Here is a 23,553-nt window from a genome sequence, read left to right on the forward strand (position 1 = left end):
TGGTTCTGTGGCACAGAAGAGGGAGTTTAAAGTTCAACATGAGAATGCTGCAAGGAATTTCTGATGCCAGATTAAAGAATTCTTAGTTTGTCTTTTGGTCTCTTTTGGAATAGTAGGGGAGATTGAGAAAATCAAGATAGTCAATAAAATCATAATTGCCTTAGTTTTATAATGTTATAACAATAGAATATTGTCAATCTGGAAATACTAACAGGACTTTCTCTAAAAAGTTTCTCAACTCCTTAATTCAATGGAATCAAATCTTTTTCAAAGCTCTTTTCAAAACTCTAAATCCTTCACTTTCAAATCCTCCATTCACATTGTTAGTGCAAACAGACTCTGACTTTCCTTAGCTTTTTATTTATTATCTTCTCATCACTACTTGCTTAAACTTTCCCTCTTCTTTTTCTTTATATCCCTCCAGTGAACTTTGATTAAAACTTATAATTTTCTTTATTAGGCACATCCTTTTCTGACCACAATGCAACAAAAATTATTTTACATAAAAGATTAATGAAAACCAAATAAACATATATTTAAATAAATTAAAGAGCTAGTGAGTCCAAGAATAAATCAAAGACGTCATAATTTAATTAAAGATAATAACAACAATGAGAATGTATACATTCAGTGTAATCCTTAGGAAAATATATACCTTTGACCAATTTTTTCAAACAAAAGGGGGACACATGCAAATATGTTTATGACAGCCCTTTTTGTAGTGGCAAGAAACTGGAAACTGAGAGGATCCCCATCAGTTGGAGAATAGCTAAACAAATTGTGGTGTATGAATGTTATGGAAATAACATAAGAAATGGTCAGCAGGATGAGTTCAGAGAGGCCTGGAGAGACTTACATTAATTGATGCTAAATGAAATGAGCTGACCAGGAGATCATGATGCTTAGCAACAGCAAGATTATACGATGATCAATTCTGATGGACAAGGTTTTCATTAACAATGAGGTCATTCAGACCAGTTCTGATGGTCTTGTGATGAAGAAAGTCATCTGTATCCAGAGAGAGGACAGTGGGAACTGTGTGTGGATCACAACATAATATTTTTACTTTTTTGTTATTGTTTGCTTGCATATTGTTTTCTTTCACATTTTTTCCTTTTTGATCTAATTTTTCTTGTGCAGCATTTTATTTGTGGAAATATGTAGCGAGCTGTCGTCTCCAGAAGCTGCCAGATCGCTCTCTGGGAAGAGATCTGCTGTGTCTACTCAAATCTTTCAGACAGATTCTTCTTCCTGTAGTGAACCGTTGTCTCCAGGCAGTTGCTGTTAACTCTTGTCCAGAGAAGTGACTTCCCTTCCTGCAGAGAGCCGACTTCCCTTCCTGCAGAGAGCTGCGTCAAGCCAGATGTAGTGCAGAGTCTTCTCTTCTCTCTGGAGTGGTGTCCTCTTTTATCCTCCCAGAGAATGGGCATGGGATAATGCAAGGGCTTCTGGGAAGAAGCACTTCAGCCAATGAGCTTGCTCACTCTATCAAGTCAACCTGAGTTCTCACCTTGTAATTGTCCAGACAACCTGAATTCTCACCTTGTCACTGTCCAGACAACCTGAGTTCTCACCTAGTAATCCTAACAGAAATATATATAGAGGAATTGCACATGTTTAACATATATTGGAGGAAAGGAGAGAACAATTAGAATACAGGATTTTGTAGGGATGAATGTTGAAAATTATCCATAAAAACAATAATACCCCAATTTCCCCCAAAAAACATTTAAAAGGAAGAAAAGAGCAGATCAGTGAATTGTGAATGCAAACAAATACTAGGGGAAAAAATTGAAGCCCTAATTAAACATCAAAATAAAAATTCTAAAAGTAAAGAATATATTTGCAAAATTGAAAACAAAAATGCCAAATAAATAAAATTAGGAGCTCTTTTTAAATAGAAAAACCATTAGCTGTTTGGTTACAGTACAAATTCATGCATTCTATTTTAAATTTTCAATAGTATTTTATTTTCCAAATACATGTAAAGATAGTTTTCAAATTCACTTTTGTAAGATTTTGTGTTCTAGATTTTTCTCCCTTTCTCTGTTATTTCCCCCTTCTCCAGGAGAGCAAGCAGTCTGCTGTAGGTTAAATATGTTTAATTCTTATAAACATATTTTCATATTTGTCATGTTGCACAAAAAAAATCAGAGCAAAAGGGAATAAACTATGAGAAAGAAAGAAATATAAAGGCACTATACTTCTATCCACATTCAGTCTCCATAGTTCTCTCTCTGGATACAGATGACATTTTCTATCACAAATCTTTTGGAATTGCTTTGAATTATTGCATTGTAGAGAAGAGCCAATTCCATCACATTTGATCATCATATAATCTAGTTACTGTGTAAAATGTTCTCTTGGTTCTACTAACTTCATTCAGCAAGAGTTCATGTAAGTCTTTCGAGACTTTTTTAAAATCAGTCTGCTCATCATTTCTTATAAAACAATAATATTCCATTACATTCCTATACTATAACTTATTTAGCCATTCCCCAATTGATGGGCATCCACTCAATTTCCAGATCCTTACCACTATAAAGAGAGTGACTAGAAACATTTTTGCACATGTGGATCATTTTCCCTCTTTTATAATAAAACTTATAAACTTTGAAACCAACTTGTCATTTTACACTCAGATTCTTCATTTCCCTTTACCTCCACTATTTTGAAAAGTGCACCTCATTTTATTTTTCCAATCATATTGTAATCTAACAATTCACAGAATCTCTTCTGTATAGATTTCCTCATATAGTATCATTTTTTCTTCTGAAGTTGTATAGTCTATTTTAATTTATTTTTTTATTATAGCTTTTTATTTACACAATATATGAGTGAGTAATTTTACAATACTGACAATTGCCAAGCCTTTTGTTCCAATTTTCCGCTCCTTCCCCCCCACTCCCCTCCCCCAGATGGCAGGTTGACTAATACATGTTACATATGTTAAAGTATAAATTAAATTATACACACACACACACACACACACACACACATGTCCATACATTTATTTTGCTGTACAAAAAGAATCAGACTTTGAAATAGTGTACCATTAGCCTGTGAAGGAAATCAAAAATGCAGGTAGACAAAATAGAGGGATTGGGAATTCTGTGTAGTGGTTCATAGTCATCTCCCAGAGTTCTTTCGCTGGGCATAACTGGTTCAGTTCATTACTGCTCTATTGGAACTGATTTGGTTCATCTCATTGCTGAAGATTGTGAAGAACGTCCATCAGAATTGATCATCACATAGTATTGTTGTTGAAGTATATAATGATCTCCTGGCCCTGCTCATTTCACTCAACATCAGTTCATGTAAGTCTCTCCAGGCCTTTCTGAAATCATCCTGTTGGTCATTTCTTGCAGAACAATAATATTCCATAATATTCATATACCACAATTTATTCAGTCATTCTTCAATTGATGGGCATCCACTCAGTTTCCAGTTTCTGGCCACCACAAAGGGGTGCACACAGAAGACCCTTGCCCTTCTTTAAGATCTCTTTGGGATATAAGCCCAGTAGAAACACTGCTAAGTCAAAGGGTATGAACAGTTTGATAATTTTTTGAGCATAGTTCCAAACCATTCTCCAGAATGGCTAGATGTATTCACAATTCCACCAACAATGTATCAATGTCCCTGTTTTCCCACATTTCCTCCAACATTCTGCATTATCTTTCCCTGTCATTCTAGCCAATCTGAGAGGTGTGTAGTGGTATCTCAGAGTTGTCTTAATTTGCATTTCTCTGATTAAAAATGATTTGGAGCATCTTTTCATATGGCTAGAAATAGTTTCAATTTCTTCATCTGAGAATTGACTGTTCATATCTTTCAACCATTTATCAATTGGAGAATGGCTTGATTTCTTATAAATTAGAGTCAATTCTCTATATATTTTGGAAATGACGCCTTTATCAGAACCTTTGACTGTAAAAATCTTTTCCCAGTTTATTGCTTCCCTTCTAATCTTATCGGCATTAGTTTTGTTTGTATAAAAACTTTTCAATTTGATATAATCAAAATTTTCTATTTTGTGATCAATAATGATCTCTAGTTATTCTTTGGTCATAAATTCCTTTATTATACAGGTCTGAGAGGTAAACTATCCTGTGTTCCTCTAATTTATTTATAATCTCATTCTTTATGCCTAGATCATGAACGCATTTTGACCTTATCTTGGTGTACATGGTTAAGTATGGGTTAATGCCTTGTTTTTGCCATACTAATTTCCAATTTTCCCAGCAATTTTTGTCAAACATTGAGTTCTTATCCCAAAAGCTGGGGTATTTGGGTTTGTCAAACACTAGATTATTAAAGTTATTGATTGTTTTGTTCTTTGAACCTAACCTATTCTACTGATCAACTAGTCTATTTCTCAGCCAATACCAAATGGTTTTGGTAACCATTGCTTTATAATATAATTTTAGATCTGGTACAGCTAGGCCATGTTCATTTGATTTTTTTTTCATTAATTCCCTTGAAATTCTTGACCTTTTGTTTTTCCATATGAACTTTATTGTTATTTTTTCTAGGTCATTAAAATAGTTTTTTTTGGGAGTTTGATTGGTATAGTGCTAAATAAATGGATTAGTTTAGGTAGAATTGTCGTTTTTATTATATTTGCTCCCTATCCAAGAGCATTTAATATTTTTCCAGTTGGTTAGATCAGACTTAATTTGTGTGGAAAGTGAAAGTTTTGCTCATATAGTTTCTGAATTTCCCTTGGCTGATAAATTCTAAATATTTTATGCTATTGGTAGTTACTTTAAATGGAATTTCTCTTTGTAACTCTGTTGGATTTTGTTGGTGATATATAAGAATGCTGATGACTTATGTGGGTTTATTTTGTATCTTGCAGCTTTGCTAACAGTGTGGATTATTTCTAATAGCTTTTTAGTAGAATCTCTGGGGTTTTCTAAATATACCATCATATCATCAGCAAAGAGTAATAATTTGGTTTCCTCATTACCTACTCTAATTCCTTTCATCTCTTTTTCAACTCTTATTGCCAAAGCTAGAATTTCTAGTACAACATTGAATAGTAATGGTGATAGTGGGCAACCTTGTTTCACTCCTGATCTTATTGGGAATGGTTGCAGTTTATCCCCATTACACATGATGCTTACTGATGGTTTTAAATAGATGCTACTGATTATTTTTAAGGAAAAGTCCATTTATTCCTATACTCTCAAATATTTTAATAGGAATGGATGTTGGATTTTATCAAGTGCTTTTTCTGCACTTATTGAGATGATCATATGTTTTTTCTTAATTTGGTTATTAATATGGCCAATTATACTGATAGTTTTCCTAATATTGAACCAGCTCTGCATTCCTGGTATAAATCCTACTTGATCATGGTATATTATCCTGGGGATGATTTTTTGTAGTCTTTTTGCTTATGTCATATTTAAGATTTTAGCATCAATATTCATTAGGGAGATTAGTCTATAATTTTCTTTCTCTGTTTCCAACCTACCTGGTTTAGGTATCAGTACCATGTCTGTGTCATAAAAGGAATTTGGTAGGAGTCCTTCATTCCCTATTTTTTCAAATAGTTTATATAGCATTGGGGCTAATTGTTCTTTAAATGTTTGGTAGAATTCACATATAAATCCATCTGATCCAGGGGATTTTTTCTTAGGGCATTGATTAATAGTTTGTTCTATTTCTTTTTCTGAAATAGGACTATTTAAGCAATTTACTTCCTCCTCTGTTAATCTGGGAAGCCTATATTTTTGGAGGTAGTCATCCATTTCACTTAGGTTGTCAAATTTATTGGCATAAAGTTGGGCAAAGTAACTCTTTATTATTTCTCTAATTTCCTTTTCAGTCTATTTTAATTTAGGAGTCAGCTATTACTTTCCTTAAACAATTAAATTCTGCTAGATCATTTCAAACTAGTTTCAGTTCTGTTTCTCTAGGTGAACTCAACTTGTATTGAAACATAATATAGCTATTGTCTTCCAGGAAAGGTAGAGAGACATGTACTATTTATACTACCACAGACTTCCAAGATCCATTGAAATGTTTTAGCAGTTACAAAAATCTTTAAACTATAATTTGGAAATCCACAGTAAAAAAATGTTACATTTCAGTTCCAATTTTTCATCTCCAATTTGGGATACCATAAATTTCTACAAATCAGGAAAGCGATTTCTTGTCTTGTCTTTCTTTAACTCTCTATTCTCCAACCTGGCCAGGATTATAAAGGCAGAAGGAAAGAAAGAATTTCCATTTTCGATAACCTGGAGAGCTGTTTTGAGATTCCACTCTCCTAAATTCCCTTTCTGTGCTGTATCACAGTGGTTTTGTTATGGATGAATAACACCTTTGCAAGCTGTCCAAGGAAGAAAGATCTTATATACTCTTAAGATCTCTAAGGATCTTACGTGGAAATGCCATCATCTCTTTTTCACTATCTTCATTATTCCCTTTCTGGGACTCACCAAAATTTTTATTTTCTTCTTCTCTAATTATACCTTACAGAAATGGTTTCTTAAGAGTATCATGATCTTTTTTTTTCCTTTTTATCCTTGGCTGTATTTTTACAAGCCTGGTTTTTTAATATGCATAGTCAGCAATAATCAAAAGTCTCATACTTATATTGTCAAATTGGTTTCACAATTATCCAAACTGAGAATCATGCTTAGAAAGAATTATCTCATGTCTGTCTCTTAGATTTTTGCTTAGTTTTTTCATGGCTCACTTCATGGGCTACATTTTATGGAAGATCTTTCTTATTTTTCTTGATCATTTGTGATTTCTTATCTTTATGCTATCCTCTATACACATTTATATCTTTATCCTGTATATTGGTTTACATATTGTATTGCTGCTTCCCTGACAAAGAATATAAGCTCCTTGAGGTGAGGGACTGTTTTAATTTGCATTTGCTATTGTAGCATCTAGTATAGTTTCTGGCACATTTATTAATACATACTTGTTTAGTTGAAGTGATTTTAAAATAAATTAAATTCTATCTCTTCTTGTACGATTGTAAGCATTTTCTTTTTCTGTGTGTGAAGATTGATCAAATCTATCTAAATGGGAATAAATGTTTTAAAATTTTATTTATTTAATATTTTCCCTATTTACATTTAAAATAAATTTTCACATTTGTTTTTAAAACTTTTGAGTTCCAAATTCTCCTCCTTATCCTCACTTTCAGCTCCCATTAAGAAACTACATGTGAAGTTATGCAAAACATTTCCATAAAAATCATGTTGTGAAAGAAAACATATAGCTACCACTCTAATAGGCAAAAACATGGGGTGAGGGGATATATATAAAGAGAGAGAGAGAGAGAGAAAGAGAGAGAGAGAGAGAAGACAGAGAGAGAGAGAGAGACAGAGAGAGAGACAGAGAGAAGAGAGAGAGAGAGAGAGAGAGAGAGAGAGAGAGAGAGAGAGAGAGAGAGAGAGAGAGAGAGAGAGAGAGAGAGAGAGAGAGAGAGAAAGAGAAAGAGAAAGGGAGAGAAGAAAAAGGAGGAGGAGGAGGAGGGCAAAGATGAAGAAGAAGAAAAGAGGAAGGAAGGGAGAGAGAATGCTTCAATCTATATTCAGACACAATCAGTCAATCAGTTTCTTCTCTGCTACAGATAGGATTTTCATTATAAATTCTTCAGAGTAGTCAAGGACTATTGTACTACTGAGAATAGCAAAGTCACTTACAGCTGGTCATCACAGAAATTGCTATTACTTTGTTGTATATATTTCATTTCACTTTTGGAGGACTTTCCAGGGTTTTTTCTGAGAGCATCTGAGCATTTTCTTTATAAATAAAATTACCATTATTTGCTACAACTTCTTTAAACATAATATAATCTCCTTATTTATCTTCCATTCTTCCTGGTTTGAATTCAATTTGGTAGTTCAAAGTAACTTCAAATTCTAGTTGTAGCATGATATATTTCAATCTACCCACAAACAGCCCACATATCATTGTATATAAAGTTTTACCTGAGGGAAATTATCATATAATTATGTAATATAATATCTAATACATTAAAACATTATTTTGAGATTAAAAAACATTTTTAAAAGTACTAATCAGTTCTGAAGATAAAGAGCAAGATAGAGGGATATTTGTCGCCTAGTAGAAAACATCTTTTACTTTCTCTCCTCCTCTCATAGATGTGTATAGAATAGAGATACATATTATTTTAACCTAATCTTTAACATCTTTCTCTTTTATTGATGAACTTAAGCCATTTGTATTTAATGCTAGTTATTAATTTTGATTCATGCCACATTATATAAATTGTAACTGTAATTCTCTTCACTTTACCCTGCTTCAGTTCATACAAGTCATCCTAAGTTTTTCTGAAACCATTTTTATTTCACTATTTCTTATAGTGTAATTATATCTCATTACATTAATATACCTTAATTTATTTAACTATTCCTCAATTAATGGGCTCTTAGTTTCCAACTCTTCATCACCTAAAAAATAGCTATTCAAATGGGTCCTTTTCTTTCTTCTTTGATCTCTTTAGTGTATATACTCAGTAGTATCAGAGAGAAAATGTGTATAATATGTCATAAAACAAATATAGTTTAGTAACTTTGCAGACATCATGGCAAATAGATTTCAGGATTGGACTAACTCACAAAACTACTATTAATAGATCAATTAGTAGATTAATAAACTCACAGTTGTATGTTTTCTTTCATAACAGGACTAATATGAAATTATGTTTTGCAAGACTGCACATGTATAATCTTTATAAAATTGCTTGCCTTCTTAATAATGGGAAAAGGCAACTCAAAATCGTAAAAAACAAAGATTAAAAAATTTTTACATATAAGAAAAATAAATATTAAAATTAAAAAAGAAAAAACACAATTTGATATCATAAACCTTTGATATGATGATGATGCAACTGTTTCATTTGATACATACATGTTTATTGACTATTTATTCACAAAAAATTTTCCTGTTTTCCTTTGGATTTTTCAGTATTCATCATTTTCTTTCTTTTTTTTAAAGAAATTTATTTATTTATTTTAATACACATTGCTTTATGAATCATGTTGGGACAGAAAAATCAGAACAAAAGAGAAAAATCATGAGAGAGGGAAAAAAAACCAGAAAAATGAAGTGAACATATCATGTATTGATTTACATTAAATCTCCATAGTTCTTTTTGTGGATGAAGATGGCATTTTTTATCCAAATCTATTGTGATTGTCTTGGATCACTGAAGCACTGAGAAGAACCAAGTCTTTCATAATCATCACAGATTCTTGTTGCTATTGTATACAATATATTCCTAGTTCTGCATTTTAGGCTCAGCATCGGTTTGTGTAAATCTTTCCAGGCCTCTCTAAAATCAGTTTGCTCATCATTTTTATAGAATAATAATACACCTTTATCTTCACATACCATGCCTCATTCAGCCATTCCCCAATTGATCTACTCATTTCCCAGTTCTTTGTTACCACAAAAAGAGCTGCTACAAACATTTTTGCACATGTGGATCTTTTTCCCTCCTTTATGATTTCCCTGGAATACAGAACGAGTAATGGTATTGCTGGATCAAAGGGTATGCACAATTTTATAGCTCTTTGGGCATAGTTCCAGATTGCTCTCCAGAATGGTTGGATCATTTCACAACTTCACTAATGATGCACCAATGTCCCAGTTTTCCCACATCCCCTCAAACATTTATCATTATCTTTTCCTGTTATCTTAGCCAATCTGAGAGGTGTGAGAGTTTTTTAATTTGCATTTCTCTAATCAATAGTGATTTAGAGCATTTTGGCTTTAATTTCATCACCTGAAAATTGTCTGTTCATATCTTTCATTATTTTCTTAAAACACACACACACACACACACACACACACACACACACACACACACACTTTGCCAATCTGTTGGGTGTAAGGAAGAATCTCAAGTTACTTTAATGTGCATCTCACTGATTTATTTGCAATTTGAAGCATTTTTTTTTCATTTGGCTATTTATAGATTGAATTTTCTCCCTTGAAACTGCCTAGTTGACCATTTGTCAATTGAGAAATGACTCTTACTCTTATAAATTTAAATCAGTTACCTTATATATCTTGGAAATAAGACTTTAATCCAAGAAATTTACTTTAAAGATTTTTTTCCATTTAATGGTTTCCTTTCTAATCCTAGCTACATTCATTCTACATCCTCCCTTTCAAATTCAATTTTAATTTTTTTCAACTGATGAGAATCTATTTTTTCTCCATCCTGCACTTCTCCTCTCTCAATTAAAAAAAATCCTTGTAGCCATGTACAAAAGATTATGTTTCAGGCTACATCCTGAGTCCATCATCTCTGTCAAGAGGTAAGTAATATGTTTCATCTTTTTTTTTTAAGGTTCTGGTAGGTTATTGTGTTGATTAGAGTATTATATCTTTTTTTATAAAGAAGAGGGAATTAAGAGAAGGGGTGTGCTCTTGCATGGTACGCATCTGCTTCTATTTCCTCTCCCCTTTTCTCTTTGCCTCACCCAGAAACAATTCTTATCCTTTCTTTCCTTTTACATCCCTCTTTTTGATCCACCCTTCAAGGTTAGAGTTTGTTTTACTTAGGACTAATCCTTCCCTTAATTTACCCTCTCTCTCATTTCCTCTTTTGCCTTCTTCCCTTTCCCTTCTATTTCCCTGCTAAGTGAAATATATTTCTGCATTCAATTCCATGATTGTGTGTGGGGTGTGTGTGATATAATTAGACCCATGCTTTAGAAAAATTGCTTTAGTGGTTGGTCAGGAGCTAATTTTTTTTTAAAGAGATTCAAAAAATGTGAGATGTCCCAAAGGTAAAATCTACTGTTTTTGACACCAGATTGAATTTGGGTAAGGGATGAGGAGGATTGAGAGAGATACCAAGGAGTCTAAAAATGACTTCTAGGTTGTGATCCTGAAAGTCCAGAGGGATGATTTTGCCCTTTACAGTAATAGAGAAGGTAGGAGGTGAGGAGTTTAGGGGGAAAGATAATGAATTCTATTTTGTTTTCATTATTTTTTAATTTTTATTAATTTTTACAAAAATTTTGTGCATAGGTAATTTTCCAGCATTGACAATTGTAAAACCTTTTGTTTCAACTTTTCCCCTCCTTCCCCCTTACCCCTTCCCCCAGATGACAGGTTGACCAATACATATTAAATATGTTAAAGTTGTTTATATTATTTTTAAGATGTCTATTAGAATCCAGCTTGAGATATCTGAAAGGCAGTTGGAGATGGGAAATGGGAGATCAGCACAGTTTGGGGCAAGAGAAGTAGATTTGAGAGTCATCAACATAAAGATGGAATTAAATCCATGGGAATTTATGAAATTATAGAATGAAGAAATATAAATGGAAAAGAGGAAAATGCCCAGAAGTAAACTCTGAGGGAAATCTACAGTTGAAAAGCATGATCTGGAGTACGATCTGGCAAAAGACAGGAATGGTCATATAGGTAGAGGAAGAACCATGAGAGAGTAGTGTTCCAAACACCTAGGAAGAAGAAAATATCAAGGAGGACAGGATAATCAACAATGTTAACAGTACAGAGGAATCAAGGAGAATGAGGATTGGGAGGATTGAGGAAAGGCTATTAGGTGAGGGAGGGAGAGAATTTGAAACTCAAACTGAAAAAAGTGGTGAAAAATGTTAATAAAAATTACAAACTAAAAAAAAGAGAGATTAAAAAGGAGAGGTCATTAAATTTATACATAGATCATTAGTTACTTTGGAGAGAACATTTTCAGTGAAATGATAAAGTGGAAAGCCAGATTACCTGCCCTCCTTCCTCTCTCATGTAAAATTTTAGAGATTTAATAGGCAAACCGCTTTGCAATATTTACCTTGCTTCTTACTTGTGTACAATATGGAGGCCCTTAAGTTCATATGGTCCCCTTTTCTGTCATCTTATGGAATTTAATTATAATATAACAGTTTAGACTCCTAGAAAAATTCCTAACATTCATCCAAAGTAAGCTACCTGACCCACTTTCTCTCTCTCTCTCTCACTCTCTCTCTCTCTCTCTCTCTCTCTCTCTCTCTCTCTCTCTCTCTCTCTCTCTCTCTCTCTCTCTGTCTCTCTCTGTCTCTCTCTGTCTCTCTCTGTCTCTCTGTCTCTCTCTCTCTGTCTCTCTCTCTCTCTCTCTCTCTCTCTCTCTCTCTCTCTCTCTCTCTCTCTCTCTCTCTTTCTTCTTTTCCTTCCACTGCTGCTGCTGCAAAACTTAGCTAGTAATCCTTGCTCTTCTGTTTTTTTGTTTTTTTTTTTCCTTCTATAGACTGATATTCCTTTTTGAAAACTATTGGACATGACTCAAGTCCACCTTTCAAATCAATCATCAAAATCGTCCAAATCTCTGTCTGAAGGAATACTTGTATTTCTGAACTATGTATCCCTATATGGGATTTTTCTAAATAAATTATTTTTCCTAAATCATTAGAGAGAAAGAAGGATAAAATGAATTCTAAACTCTTATCCTGGGGAAAAGTGAGCATAAACAGCTACAATGAATGAACACAGTCCTCAATAGAAACAATTAATTGCATAATTTAGACAGCTCTTGCTGAAGGTAAAATTAACATATCTCTCTACCATTCCAACATACCTATTCTAGCACTTTACAGGAATCAGGTTGACATAGACAGCCTTTCTTTCTCATGTTCATTTAGACTATTTCCAGCATTAATCATTTTATGACAAAAAGCTTTTTTTTTTTTAAATGTTTCTAGCAGGAATAGCGCAACAGATTTTATAAAAGCTGAACTAAGACACATGATCATTAGTAAAAAGGATAACTTTTATCTTCCCACTTTATAGTTAATGCTTTTCTAAATGCTGTATTTAATTCCTACTTCCCAGACGGATGGCCATTTTGGAATGATTTGACCTAAATCTTATTTTAAAACATGTTTTTGAAAAACAATTATATGATTTATAATGTGCAATAAAAGTAAGGTTTTATATATTATGAATCAATGAAAATTATAATTAAGAAAACAAACTGTATTTCCATTGGCTTATGCATTTTCAAACTTCAAAAAAAGTGATCATCAGTAGATAGTGGAGATATATCACAGGAAGATGAGAACTTCCAGATTATCTTTCCTCAGTTGTCTTTACTGCAGATATTCATGAGGACAGTTTCATAGCGCCCACAAACATGTGACTGCGAGGCCTAGATGAAGTCAGGTAGGAAATGAAATGGATATTAATGAATATAATGTAATGCCAGAGAAACTGAGGCAAGATAGAGATTAGAGAGCATTTAATAATTTATTTAAAGGGGAAGATTTACTAGGACCAAATAGATCCATGGTTTGGTCCCAGTGCTGAATGAGACTATTGTCTCCAAGAATCCAGCAAACAATGTGAGTTCTTAATGACCTATATACACGTGGCTCAGACTCAGGGGGTAGACTGAGGCAGGGGTGGAGTTAGGGTTCTGAGAATGGGAACAGGACTCTGACAGGGTAGGGTGAGCCTCTGGAGAGGGATGACATAATCAGGGAGAGGCACTCCGGACATGGGGAGAAGCAGATCGATAAGACAGTATGTGACATTCTGATAGCTTGGGATGGGGAGAGGCATTCTGATATTCTAAAACATAAGATCTTTTATCCTTATCAAATATTCTGATAAGGGGGGGGTTGCAGGACAGAGAAGCAGGGAAACTGAGTCAAGCCTGGGTCAGGATAATTAGGGAAACTGAGAATTATTTCTCTCTCTTCATTATTCAAATCATTTTATTACCTTCCTCTGGAAGGTCTTAGCCCTATAATTTTTGACCAACCCTATGTAAAGCAAATAAACCAAACTAAAACTAGAAATATTCAAGGACTTATGGCAAGGACCTGATAACTCCAGAGTTATTAGCATCAAACAGCATTCCTCATTTAGGGAGACACACAAGCCTCCCTGTTCAGGTCCTCTGCAGTTGGGGAGCATCTCAGCCAGAGATGGACAGTTTGAGATAGACAGTTCACTGTGAGTTAGGTGTGTGGCTCTTTGTGCATTTAACTCAGCCTCTGCTGAGAAGCAGTGTTCAACAGGGCAACAGGACTGTTGCCCCTCCTAAGAGGGCACCCTAAGTCTGTCAGGGATGCCAAACGGGGGAAAAAGTGGGGCCTGGAGTAGCTCCACCTGTCCCCTCTCAATAGAACAGGAGCTACTACTAGGAAACAGATTTCTGAGCAAATTAATAATTAGACCAAGGCAAACAACCCTGAACTATTAGAGTCCTGATATCAATACTGCAAGATCCTTTTAAGTATGCTAAAATACTAATTAAGAAACTGGGGTAACAGGACTGGAGAAACAGATCAGAGAGACTGCCAGTCCCAGGACAGGTTTTTGATTTCCGGTTGTTTCTAAAAAATAATCCCAAAACTGAGTCTGTCAGAACAATTCCAGCAGAATAAGGGAATTCAAAGTTAAAATATAACTAGCAAATCTCACAGTCCAATAAATTTTAAGTAAGGAGTAAAAACAAAATGTTATGCCACAGTTCTCTTTTATTGTCCTGACTCAGTTTCCATAATTATCCTGACCCAGTCCTGACTCAGTTTCTCTGCTTCAGCTCAAAACTCAGTCCTGCAAAACCTCCCCTCCCTCTTTATCAGAATATTGGTGCTCTTTAAAATATGGGAAAGAACTCTCTATCAAGGTGGAAGATCTAGATGTTGAGCACTCCACATACTCTGACTCAGCTGGTACATTGGTTAGCTTTAATGACTTGCTTTTTCTCTCCCCTCCCTTTTTATTTATTTATTTATTTTTTTGTTATAAGTCATGAACCAACCGATTGATCAATTAGCATTTATTAAGCATTTGTTATGTGTTGGGCACTGTTATAGATGTTGGGAATACAAAGCAAAAAAAAAAAATTAAGTCTGCCTTCAACTTATTTGCGTTCTATCTGGGAAAACAACATGTACACATATATAAAGGAAGCGTTGAGACAAGGTAAAAAGAAAGCTAGATTTGGAGTCAAAGGATTTAGGTTCAAATGCATATCTTTGTAGAAGCTATTCTCCAAAGCCTAAGATCACTCTTTTTTCAGATCCTTTTCTCAAAATCCTTAATTTCTTTCAATGTTCATTTCAGGTGGTACCTCTTCCTTGAAGCTTTCCTGTTATCATCCTGCTCCTCATATACCTCATACCATTAATATTTTCTCACTTCTAAAGTATCTTTGCATTTATATATAGATTGCACCCCACCCCCCGCTACAATTGCAAGGCTTGCAGGATCATTATTCTAAGCATTCTGATGATAATGATGGCACCAACAATAATAATTATAACAATAATAATGGTTCTAAAATATAATGATTTTAAGTTTATGAAGGACTGTGACATATTGTTATCTAACTGTACATAAAGTACAATTTTATAAAGTATAAGAGGATGGATTAACTCTGTACTGGCTTCAAAACATGAAAGTTCTCCTTTAGACAGAAACCCTGATACTAGCTTGCCTCTGCTCAATAGGGACTCTTTCCATTAAGTAAAGGATTCCTTTATTTGGCATTTCAGTTCAAAAACTGGAACTTTACTATTGAAAGCTCAGAGACCACAAGTTCATACATTAATATGTAGAAGAAAAATTGATTTTCTTCTCTGCAGGATTTGGAGCAGCAAGAAAAAAGCAAGGAGAGTTTCTTTATTTAAAAAAATAAAAACAGTCAATGAAGAACCAGTAAAAAAAAATATGATGGTGACTATGACATAAATGTTAATAACAATAGCAATAATAACAAAAAACCAAGATTAAAAACTTAGTAACTTTAAAGGTTAATAAAATGACACTGCACTTCTTTGGAAGGAGTAAGGAATATTGTATATTCTGCTAGATTCAGGTGATTTGTTGGACTACTTTTTTTCTCTAAGTGTTATTTATTCTTTATTATTAAGAATGACTTTCTAAGGAAGGGACAGATTTGAAATCGAAAATGTTGAAGAAAAAATTTAAATTCTTAATGTCTTAAATTCTTTAAATGTCTTAAAATGATGTTAAAATCTTACCTTAATAGCTGTATGGAGGGAGCTCCCATATTGCTTCTTGTACTCTGTTTGAATATCCAAAAGGTCAGTTTCTGATCTGGAAATTATTATTCGATTCAGAGCCCATTTATCAGTTTCAGTATCCTGTCAATAAGTACAGATGTCAGTAATGTGCATATTGCTGAACAGAAGACCAACATATTTTTCATCTGTATGGAGAAGAAATAACAATTTTCTATTAAGATACTAAGTCACCAAGATACCTAACTTCCATGGAACACACCAACTCTAGAGTGAACCAACCTGAGTTCAAGGCCTTCTCCTCATATAAAGAAGGCCCAGAAGATGTCACCTCTCTATTTCTAACTAGCTGCACTCTTTGATTTGATTCCATCATCACTGTAATTTTCCCTCAATGACTCACTTCTCAGCTTCATTTTATGTGCTGTCCTCCATTAGATTGTAAGCTCTTTGAGGGCAGGGATTGTCTTGTCCTTATTTGTATCTCCAGTGCTTAGTACTGTGCTCTTAATAAACATTTATTGTATTTGTATTGTAATCAATATAATAATTACTAAGTCATTTCAACTAAATGAAACTCAGTTTTTTCCTCTGTAAATTAAGTGGATCTGTCTGGATGGATCTCTTCCAACTCAGAATCCTTGAATGTCCCTGACAGAGTTCACTTTATTATCACATTTTGCTGAGCAAGAAGCAGCAGGAAATAATGGCCCAAATCAGAAAAGGGTATATTAAAGGAAAATAAACTTTTTTATTCTTACTATATTTGAAGTATATTATTAAAAGACATTAGTTTATATATTTATATCAATTGATACAAATATGCACATATACATATATATAGATCTACATATATACATATATTTTATATATATACACATATATACATACATACCCATATATATATGTGTGTGTGTATGTATGTATATATATATATATATATATATATACCTACATTAGAGTTGAGTGTAATGACTGCCCCCTCACTCCATTTCTATCTAGCAACAGATGCTATACAAATTAACTATAGAAAAGACAACTTAATTCAAACATGAAGTAAATGCAAAATCCCATCAATAGAATTTCAGATGATTCTCTCTCTCTCTCCTTCCCTTCTTTACCCTTTTCAGTAAACTAAGCATAGAATTAAATAAAAGACTAACCTTTAGAGCCTTATACAGTTTTTCAGCAAAAAAGGCAGGTGTGTTCTTCACACAATTAACTGTTTTTTTTATTTAAAAAAACAAAAACAAAAACAAAATAATGTTTAATTTGTAAACAAGTTTAATCTATAGTAAATGTTTTACCAAGACTTTTAGGGGCCAACCTATATATAGCTAGGAAAGGCCTTTCTATTCTTGAAGCCACTCCAGAACTCTAAATAGATCCATTTACTTGGACCCTCAGAACACTAATTGGCCACAATGATCATAAGAGCATTTACCAAAGTCGCTTGGACTTCCTTTAATCACTTATTATAAAGGGGATAGACTAGATCAAAGCTTCTTAAAGTGCGGGTTATGACCCTTTATGAGGTCACATAACTGAATGTGGAGGTCACTAAAATATAATTTATTTTTAGTAAATGTTTGAGTTGTATACCTGTTTTATATATCTCTATACCTAGGGTCATGTAAAAATTTCTCGAGTGAAATGGAGTCACAAGTCGAAAAGGTTTAAAAAGCTCTAGATCTGATGATTCCATTTTCCTTATTTTTCTAAGGCATCAGTCACCTGGGTTTGTTTTGATTACACTCCAAAAGGTGTCATGGTTTTTCATTAAAGCAATCTTCTTGAGACAAAAAACTACAAAGATACCCATCCAAATATCTCACTGGGCGACATATTACACAGCAGTTGAATTTAAAACCAAACTTTACATAACAACATATTTTAAATAACACAATTTGTATTTATAAAGAGAGTATAGTAATTGATAAGATCTGGAACTAATCATCTGAAAAATACCATAGTCTCTATCTCTTCATTTTATATGCAGTGGATACAACATATGAAAAATAAAATGGACAAAACTATGAAGAAATGAATTCCTCCTGAATAACAATGAAATCATAAGTAACATCAAATTCTGCTAGAAACAAATCCATTATTTATTACAAGACATTTTTACTCTTGAAATATTAAAAATCTGATCTGCAGAGCAATGAATAGATTTTGTAGTTAATGAATTCTGAGGAGCAGTTCAAGATCAGGAAGCATAATTCTCTCATAATTACATGAAGAAAGTAAATATTCTGGGAAAAAAGTTAAACTTATTTTGATATTTGCAAGAGATATAAGGAAAACATGAGGAGAAAAGAGCTAAGAATTCAAATGAGTAGGGGAAACGTGAGGTAACTATAAAATGTCATAGAGTGACATAACTTAATGGGTCCCTCAAACTTATTTTGAGCAAAACTTGCAAACATTTGCTTAAAAATTAAGCCCACAGGGGGCAGCTAGGTGGTACAGAGCACAGGCGGAGGCTAAGTAGAGGTCAAGTGAGCCTAAGAGGTCAAATCTAAACTCAAACACTTAATACTTCCTAGCTGTGAGACCATGGGCAAGTCACTTAACTTGCCTCAGCAAAAATAATAATAATAATAAATTAATCCCACTAAAATTTGTGATGATTTAAGTTCTTAGATCATCATCTAGTCTAACCAGCTCACATGACAGATAAAGAAACTGAAGTCCTGAGTGATGAAGGAAATCAAACATAGAAGAATGGATGAAGCAGTATTCAAATTCAGGTCTCCTGCAACTTATTCCATTCTCTCTAAGGATGCATCATCCTTACCCCTTCTAGATAAAATAATTAGTGGAAACAGATCCAGTACGCCATGAGTCTTGACTAAGAGAGTATAAGCCAATATCTACAATAGAAACAATTCTGACTTAAAATGAAATATTCTCAAGCCTTTATTTGTCACCAGTCCTGTTCTCATTCTTTAAAAAGTATATTTATTTTCTTTTTGTGGTTAGGTGGCTATATTCTTCCCTTGGGGTAGTTTGTCTTAGAGAACAGAGAAATCCTGCATTTGTTGCAGTTAATCACTAGAGTGTCTCCATTAGTACTAAGTCAAGGCACACAGATCACATGATTAGACAATCTCAAAAGTGACTTTTTGGATTCCAAAAAATTAAGAAGGTGAAGCTACTTGAATTTTAAATCAGCAATTGTAAGGTCTGGTTTTTTTCCCAACAAAATTACAAACATTATAGATCCAGTACTAGTGAGCAAACTGTCTCCTTGACCCAAGGCAATTTGTTATTTTGGTTAAGTTACTTCATCAGTGTGGGAGGCTGGGGGAGGGCTCAGTTTCCTTATCTGTCACATTAGGAAGCCAAGTCACCACAAATTTTAGTGGTCTTAATTTGTTTATCAAAAACTTGCAAGTTTTGTTCAAGATAAATTCGAGGGACCTAGTAAATCATACTACTTTATGACATTTCATACCTCACCCTTCCCATATCCATATTTAAATTCTTGGTTCTTTTCTTTCCATCTTTTCCTTAAAATTAAAACATTCCTAAGAATAATTTTTACTCCAGAATTCATCACCATCTCACTCTAGTACCTTTAATCTTACTGCTTAATAATAACAGACTAAGAAAAAAAGAATTAAATTGTGGTAAAGAATTAATAAGATATATAGAAAAAAATTCCCAAATAGTGGCCTGATGGAAGGACTGAATTTGTAGTCTGAGGTACTTGGTTCAAGTGCAATTTTTATTTGTGTTTTCCTAGAAAGATTACTTTACCCTTCTTGCCCTTAGTTTCTTCATCTACACATGAAGAGATTGACCTAGCACAGTGTCTGACACAAAGAAACCACTTAATAAATTCTTTCCTCTTCTCCTCCTTCCCTTCCTTCCTCCCTTTGCCTTCTATCCTGCCTTCCTTTTTTATTCTTCTTTCCTCTATTTCTTCTTCTCTTCCTTCCTTCCAACTTCCCTACCTGCTTACCCACAAAGGCACAGAAAGAAAAATAGAAGAAACAGTCCCAGATCTTAAAATGTTTGCAATCCAAAACAAATGTTCTTAAACTAAAGTCTGTGCATTTCGTTCTAAAAGCATTTTGATTACTGCATTTCCTTTTTTAAATTTTAATTTATTTAATTAAGCTTTATTTATTTATTATTAATCTATTAATTTATTTAGTTTTATTTTATTTATTTTATTTTTAATTTGTGGAATAAAAGCATTTTTATAACATGGTACAATAAAAAAGATGATTGCACATGAAACTGCAAATCAATTCTGTACAGTTTGCTATTCCTTTCAAATATATAACAGTATTTCAATATAATTGCTTTCCTTCATAATCCTATATATTTTATCTTATATATTTAATAACATTTTTCAGAAAAGAGGTCTATAGGCTTTCTCAGATTGCCATGCCACAAACAAAGTTAAGAACCCCTGCTCTTAAGGGAGAGATAAGACAAATTAAACAATTTACAAAAATAATTTCAGAATAAGTACAAAGGAGCTGGGCAGATGCCAAGAGCTTACCGATAGCCAACAATAACTCTGCCAAATGACCTGACATCTCTCTCTTAATGCTGTCCTCAATTTCTCTTTGGCTGATGATTTTATATTCTTCGAATACTAAGAAAATAATAATAATTGATTAATAAGCAAAGAAAAGCTGGAACACAATAACTAATCATTACAAAAGTGAGCTAGAAAACTAGAAGATATTATCATTTTATTGAGCCTCATCAGCACCAGGCAAAGCTCATAAGCAGCCAATTGCCACAACTTTCTAAGCCATCAGCATCTACAATCATTTAACATTTTCTTTGTGAAAAAGATCAGAAGGCAAAATTCTAAATCCATTTTTTCAAGGAAAACACTTTCCTAAAGCTATTTACTAAAATTAAATGAAAAGTTAAAAGAAAGGTAAAATGAATAAATTTGACTTGGTGTTGTTTTTAAATATAGCACAATATCATAAAATATTTTGAGAGAGAGGAAGAGAAAAAGCATTTATATGGTACTTAGTATGAGTCAGTTAGGTGATTCAATGGATAGCGTGCTGAGCTTGAAGTCAAGAATACTTCCTGAGTTCAAATCTGGCTTCAGGAACGTACTAGTTGTATAACTCTAGGCAAATTACTTAACCTTGTTTGCCTCTTCACCTATATAATGGGCAGAAGAAGGACATGGCCAACTTCTGCCAAGAAAAATCTCAAAATGGGGTCATAAAGAGCCTGACAGGATTGAAACAATGAACAAGTATGAAGAAGGCTAGTGAAAGTCTCACACCAATTTCAGTCACAAATGGAACCAAACTAACTCTCTTTCCAAGGCAAGCCCAAATGGGATCACAAAGATTCAGCCATGAATGAAATGAGTGAATAACAACAACAAAATAATATTGTGCCAGGTCCTAAATGCTTTTACAAATATTATCTCAAAACTTTAGGAACATAAGGTTTTGCAAGAGTAAATGTCAAAAACTATCTTTGCATGTATTTTGAAAATAAAAAGCTATTGTTAAAAAAAACAAAAACAAAAACTTACTATAGTACAATAAGTACTATTATTATCCCCTTTTTGCAAGATGAGAAAGCTAAGGCAGAGATCAATTGAGTTGCCTGTAATCACACAGCTAATAAATAGCTGAAACTAGATTTAAATTTAAGTATTGCTGAACCCAGGTCTAACTATTTACTACACTCCAGCTGCCTCACTATACTGTAAAGACATTCAAAACTAAATAGAGTTCTTCAGGTCAAGTAGAGATTCTCTCAACCAGTACATAATGGAAATTCTCCCTTTAATCATTTACATTTACATTTAATCATTTAATACATTTACAAGCAAAGGGAACCCGGGAAGGGACTAAGCATTTATTGAGCACCTACTATATGTGACGTATTGTCATAAATACTTTTGAGAAAATACATATCTCTCTATATATGTGTATTGAAATTTTATTTCATGATTCCCATAACCACCATATCACTTAGTAGTGTAAGTAATCATGTTAGTTGCCAATGTAAGGTAGTAATAAATAAGAAACAGGAACTAAAAGTGTGAGGGGGAACATAGAAGTGATTTGCCAAAACTGCTTCCTAAATGAATTAAGGTCACACTAAAGCCACATATTAAATTAAGAGAAGCCAACTAAAGATGACAGGAAAAGATAATGACACATTTTGGAGGGGATGTGGGAAAACTGGGACACTGATGCATTGTTGGTGGAGTTGTGAAAGAATCCAGCCATTCTGGAGAGCAATTTGGAACTATGCCCAAAAAGTTATCAAAATGTGCATACCCTTTGAGCCAGCACTGTTATTACTGGGCTTATATCCCAAAGATATTAAAGAAGGGACCCATATGTGCAAAAATGTTTATGGCAGCCCTTTTCGTAGTGGCTAGAATACAGAGAGACTTGAAGAGATATATATGAACTGATGCTAAGTGAAATGAACAGAACCAGGAGATCATTATACATTTCAACAACAATATTATAATTAATAATCAAATTCTTATTTAGTCATGCCTCTACCCCCATTTTGTACCTACCAGAAAGGATGAAATGTTGACATATTTAAAGTTATATTAAAACATCATTAAAATCCATCAACAACTTGTGACTCTCAGAATGTGGCAAAACAAGAATAGATTAGCTCTGGGGGAATTCTTTATTTATTGCATTTGAGCCCTTTCTTCCTCTTTATCTATCAAGCCACACTAAAAGAGCCTTTTCTACAGTTAATTATAGATCATCACTTAAACTATAACCTTCCAATCTTTCTGGCAAATGGGGTCCTCTTGTCTTGGTTTCTAGTTCCAGTTTCCTATTTTATTTTCCAAAAAAGGTAATAAATTAAAAATACAGGAGACCTTGGCTCTGTTTATTCACCTTCATTCAGTAGTACTCTGTATGTGAAAAGCAAGACCCACTTAAGGATAAACATTCAAATATGGTCTAAGATGAATCAATTTCATACTTAGTCTCAGCTGAGAAAAGCTCCTTAAACATAGGATCTCGAGGAATTTGTCTTCATCTGTACCCCACTTTTTCTCACCAGCATCATAAAGACTCTATTGAAAGAGGAAAATAATCATTTTAGTACTACAATGCATATGCCAAAATATGTTGCTTTTTAAATAATTTAATCAAGAATATGGGGATTGGAAAAGGGTAGGTATCATATTTTTTTTAATTTATGGAATAAAATAAACATTTCCATAATATAGCAGAATAAAAAAGATGAACACACATGAAGCTGCAAATCTATTATGTATCATTTGTTATTTCTTTTAAATATATAATGAAGTTATCATGTAAACCATTTTTCCCTCTATAAGACACTACTAGACACAAACAGGTGTCTGACACATATATACATGTAAAATGATTTTTGTGTTTTTATTTATCAATTCATCTCTAGATGCAAGTAATATCTTTCTTCATGTGTCCCTTATATTTAATAAGAGTATTTATAATAGTCAAAATGACATTTATTCAAAGTCATGTTTGAAACAATATTGCTATTACTGTATACAACATTCTCTTGGTTCTGCTTA

General features: G+C 33.4%; 1 protein-coding gene across 5 annotated transcripts in view; it reads right to left on the minus strand.

Moving 5' to 3' along the window:
* Window positions 1-10,984: 10,984 nt before the first annotated feature.
* The window catches only part of ANXA3 (annexin A3), a 45,129-nt gene continuing 32,560 nt past the window's right edge, over window positions 10,985-23,553 (minus strand). For 2 of the 5 annotated variants that reach the window (XM_074276762.1, XM_074276763.1), the window contains exons 9-13: window positions 22,974-23,067; window positions 20,524-20,619; window positions 17,168-17,226; window positions 16,005-16,127; window positions 10,985-13,156 (exon numbers count right to left, since the gene is read on the minus strand). In XM_074276762.1, coding sequence (XP_074132863.1) covers window positions 13,088-13,156; window positions 16,005-16,127; window positions 17,168-17,226; window positions 20,524-20,619; window positions 22,974-23,067 — 441 coding nt within the window. In that variant the 3' untranslated portion in view covers window positions 10,985-13,087. The remainder of the gene's footprint in view (window positions 13,157-16,004; window positions 16,128-17,167; window positions 17,227-20,523; window positions 20,620-22,973; window positions 23,068-23,553) is intronic. The other 3 variants (XR_012483721.1, XR_012483719.1, XR_012483720.1) reach the window with 3 other exon arrangements.

The sequence above is a fragment of the Sminthopsis crassicaudata genome, chromosome 6 (genome assembly GCF_048593235.1).
Source record: "Sminthopsis crassicaudata isolate SCR6 chromosome 6, ASM4859323v1, whole genome shotgun sequence".
Classification (NCBI taxonomy): Eukaryota; Metazoa; Chordata; class Mammalia; order Dasyuromorphia; family Dasyuridae; genus Sminthopsis; species Sminthopsis crassicaudata.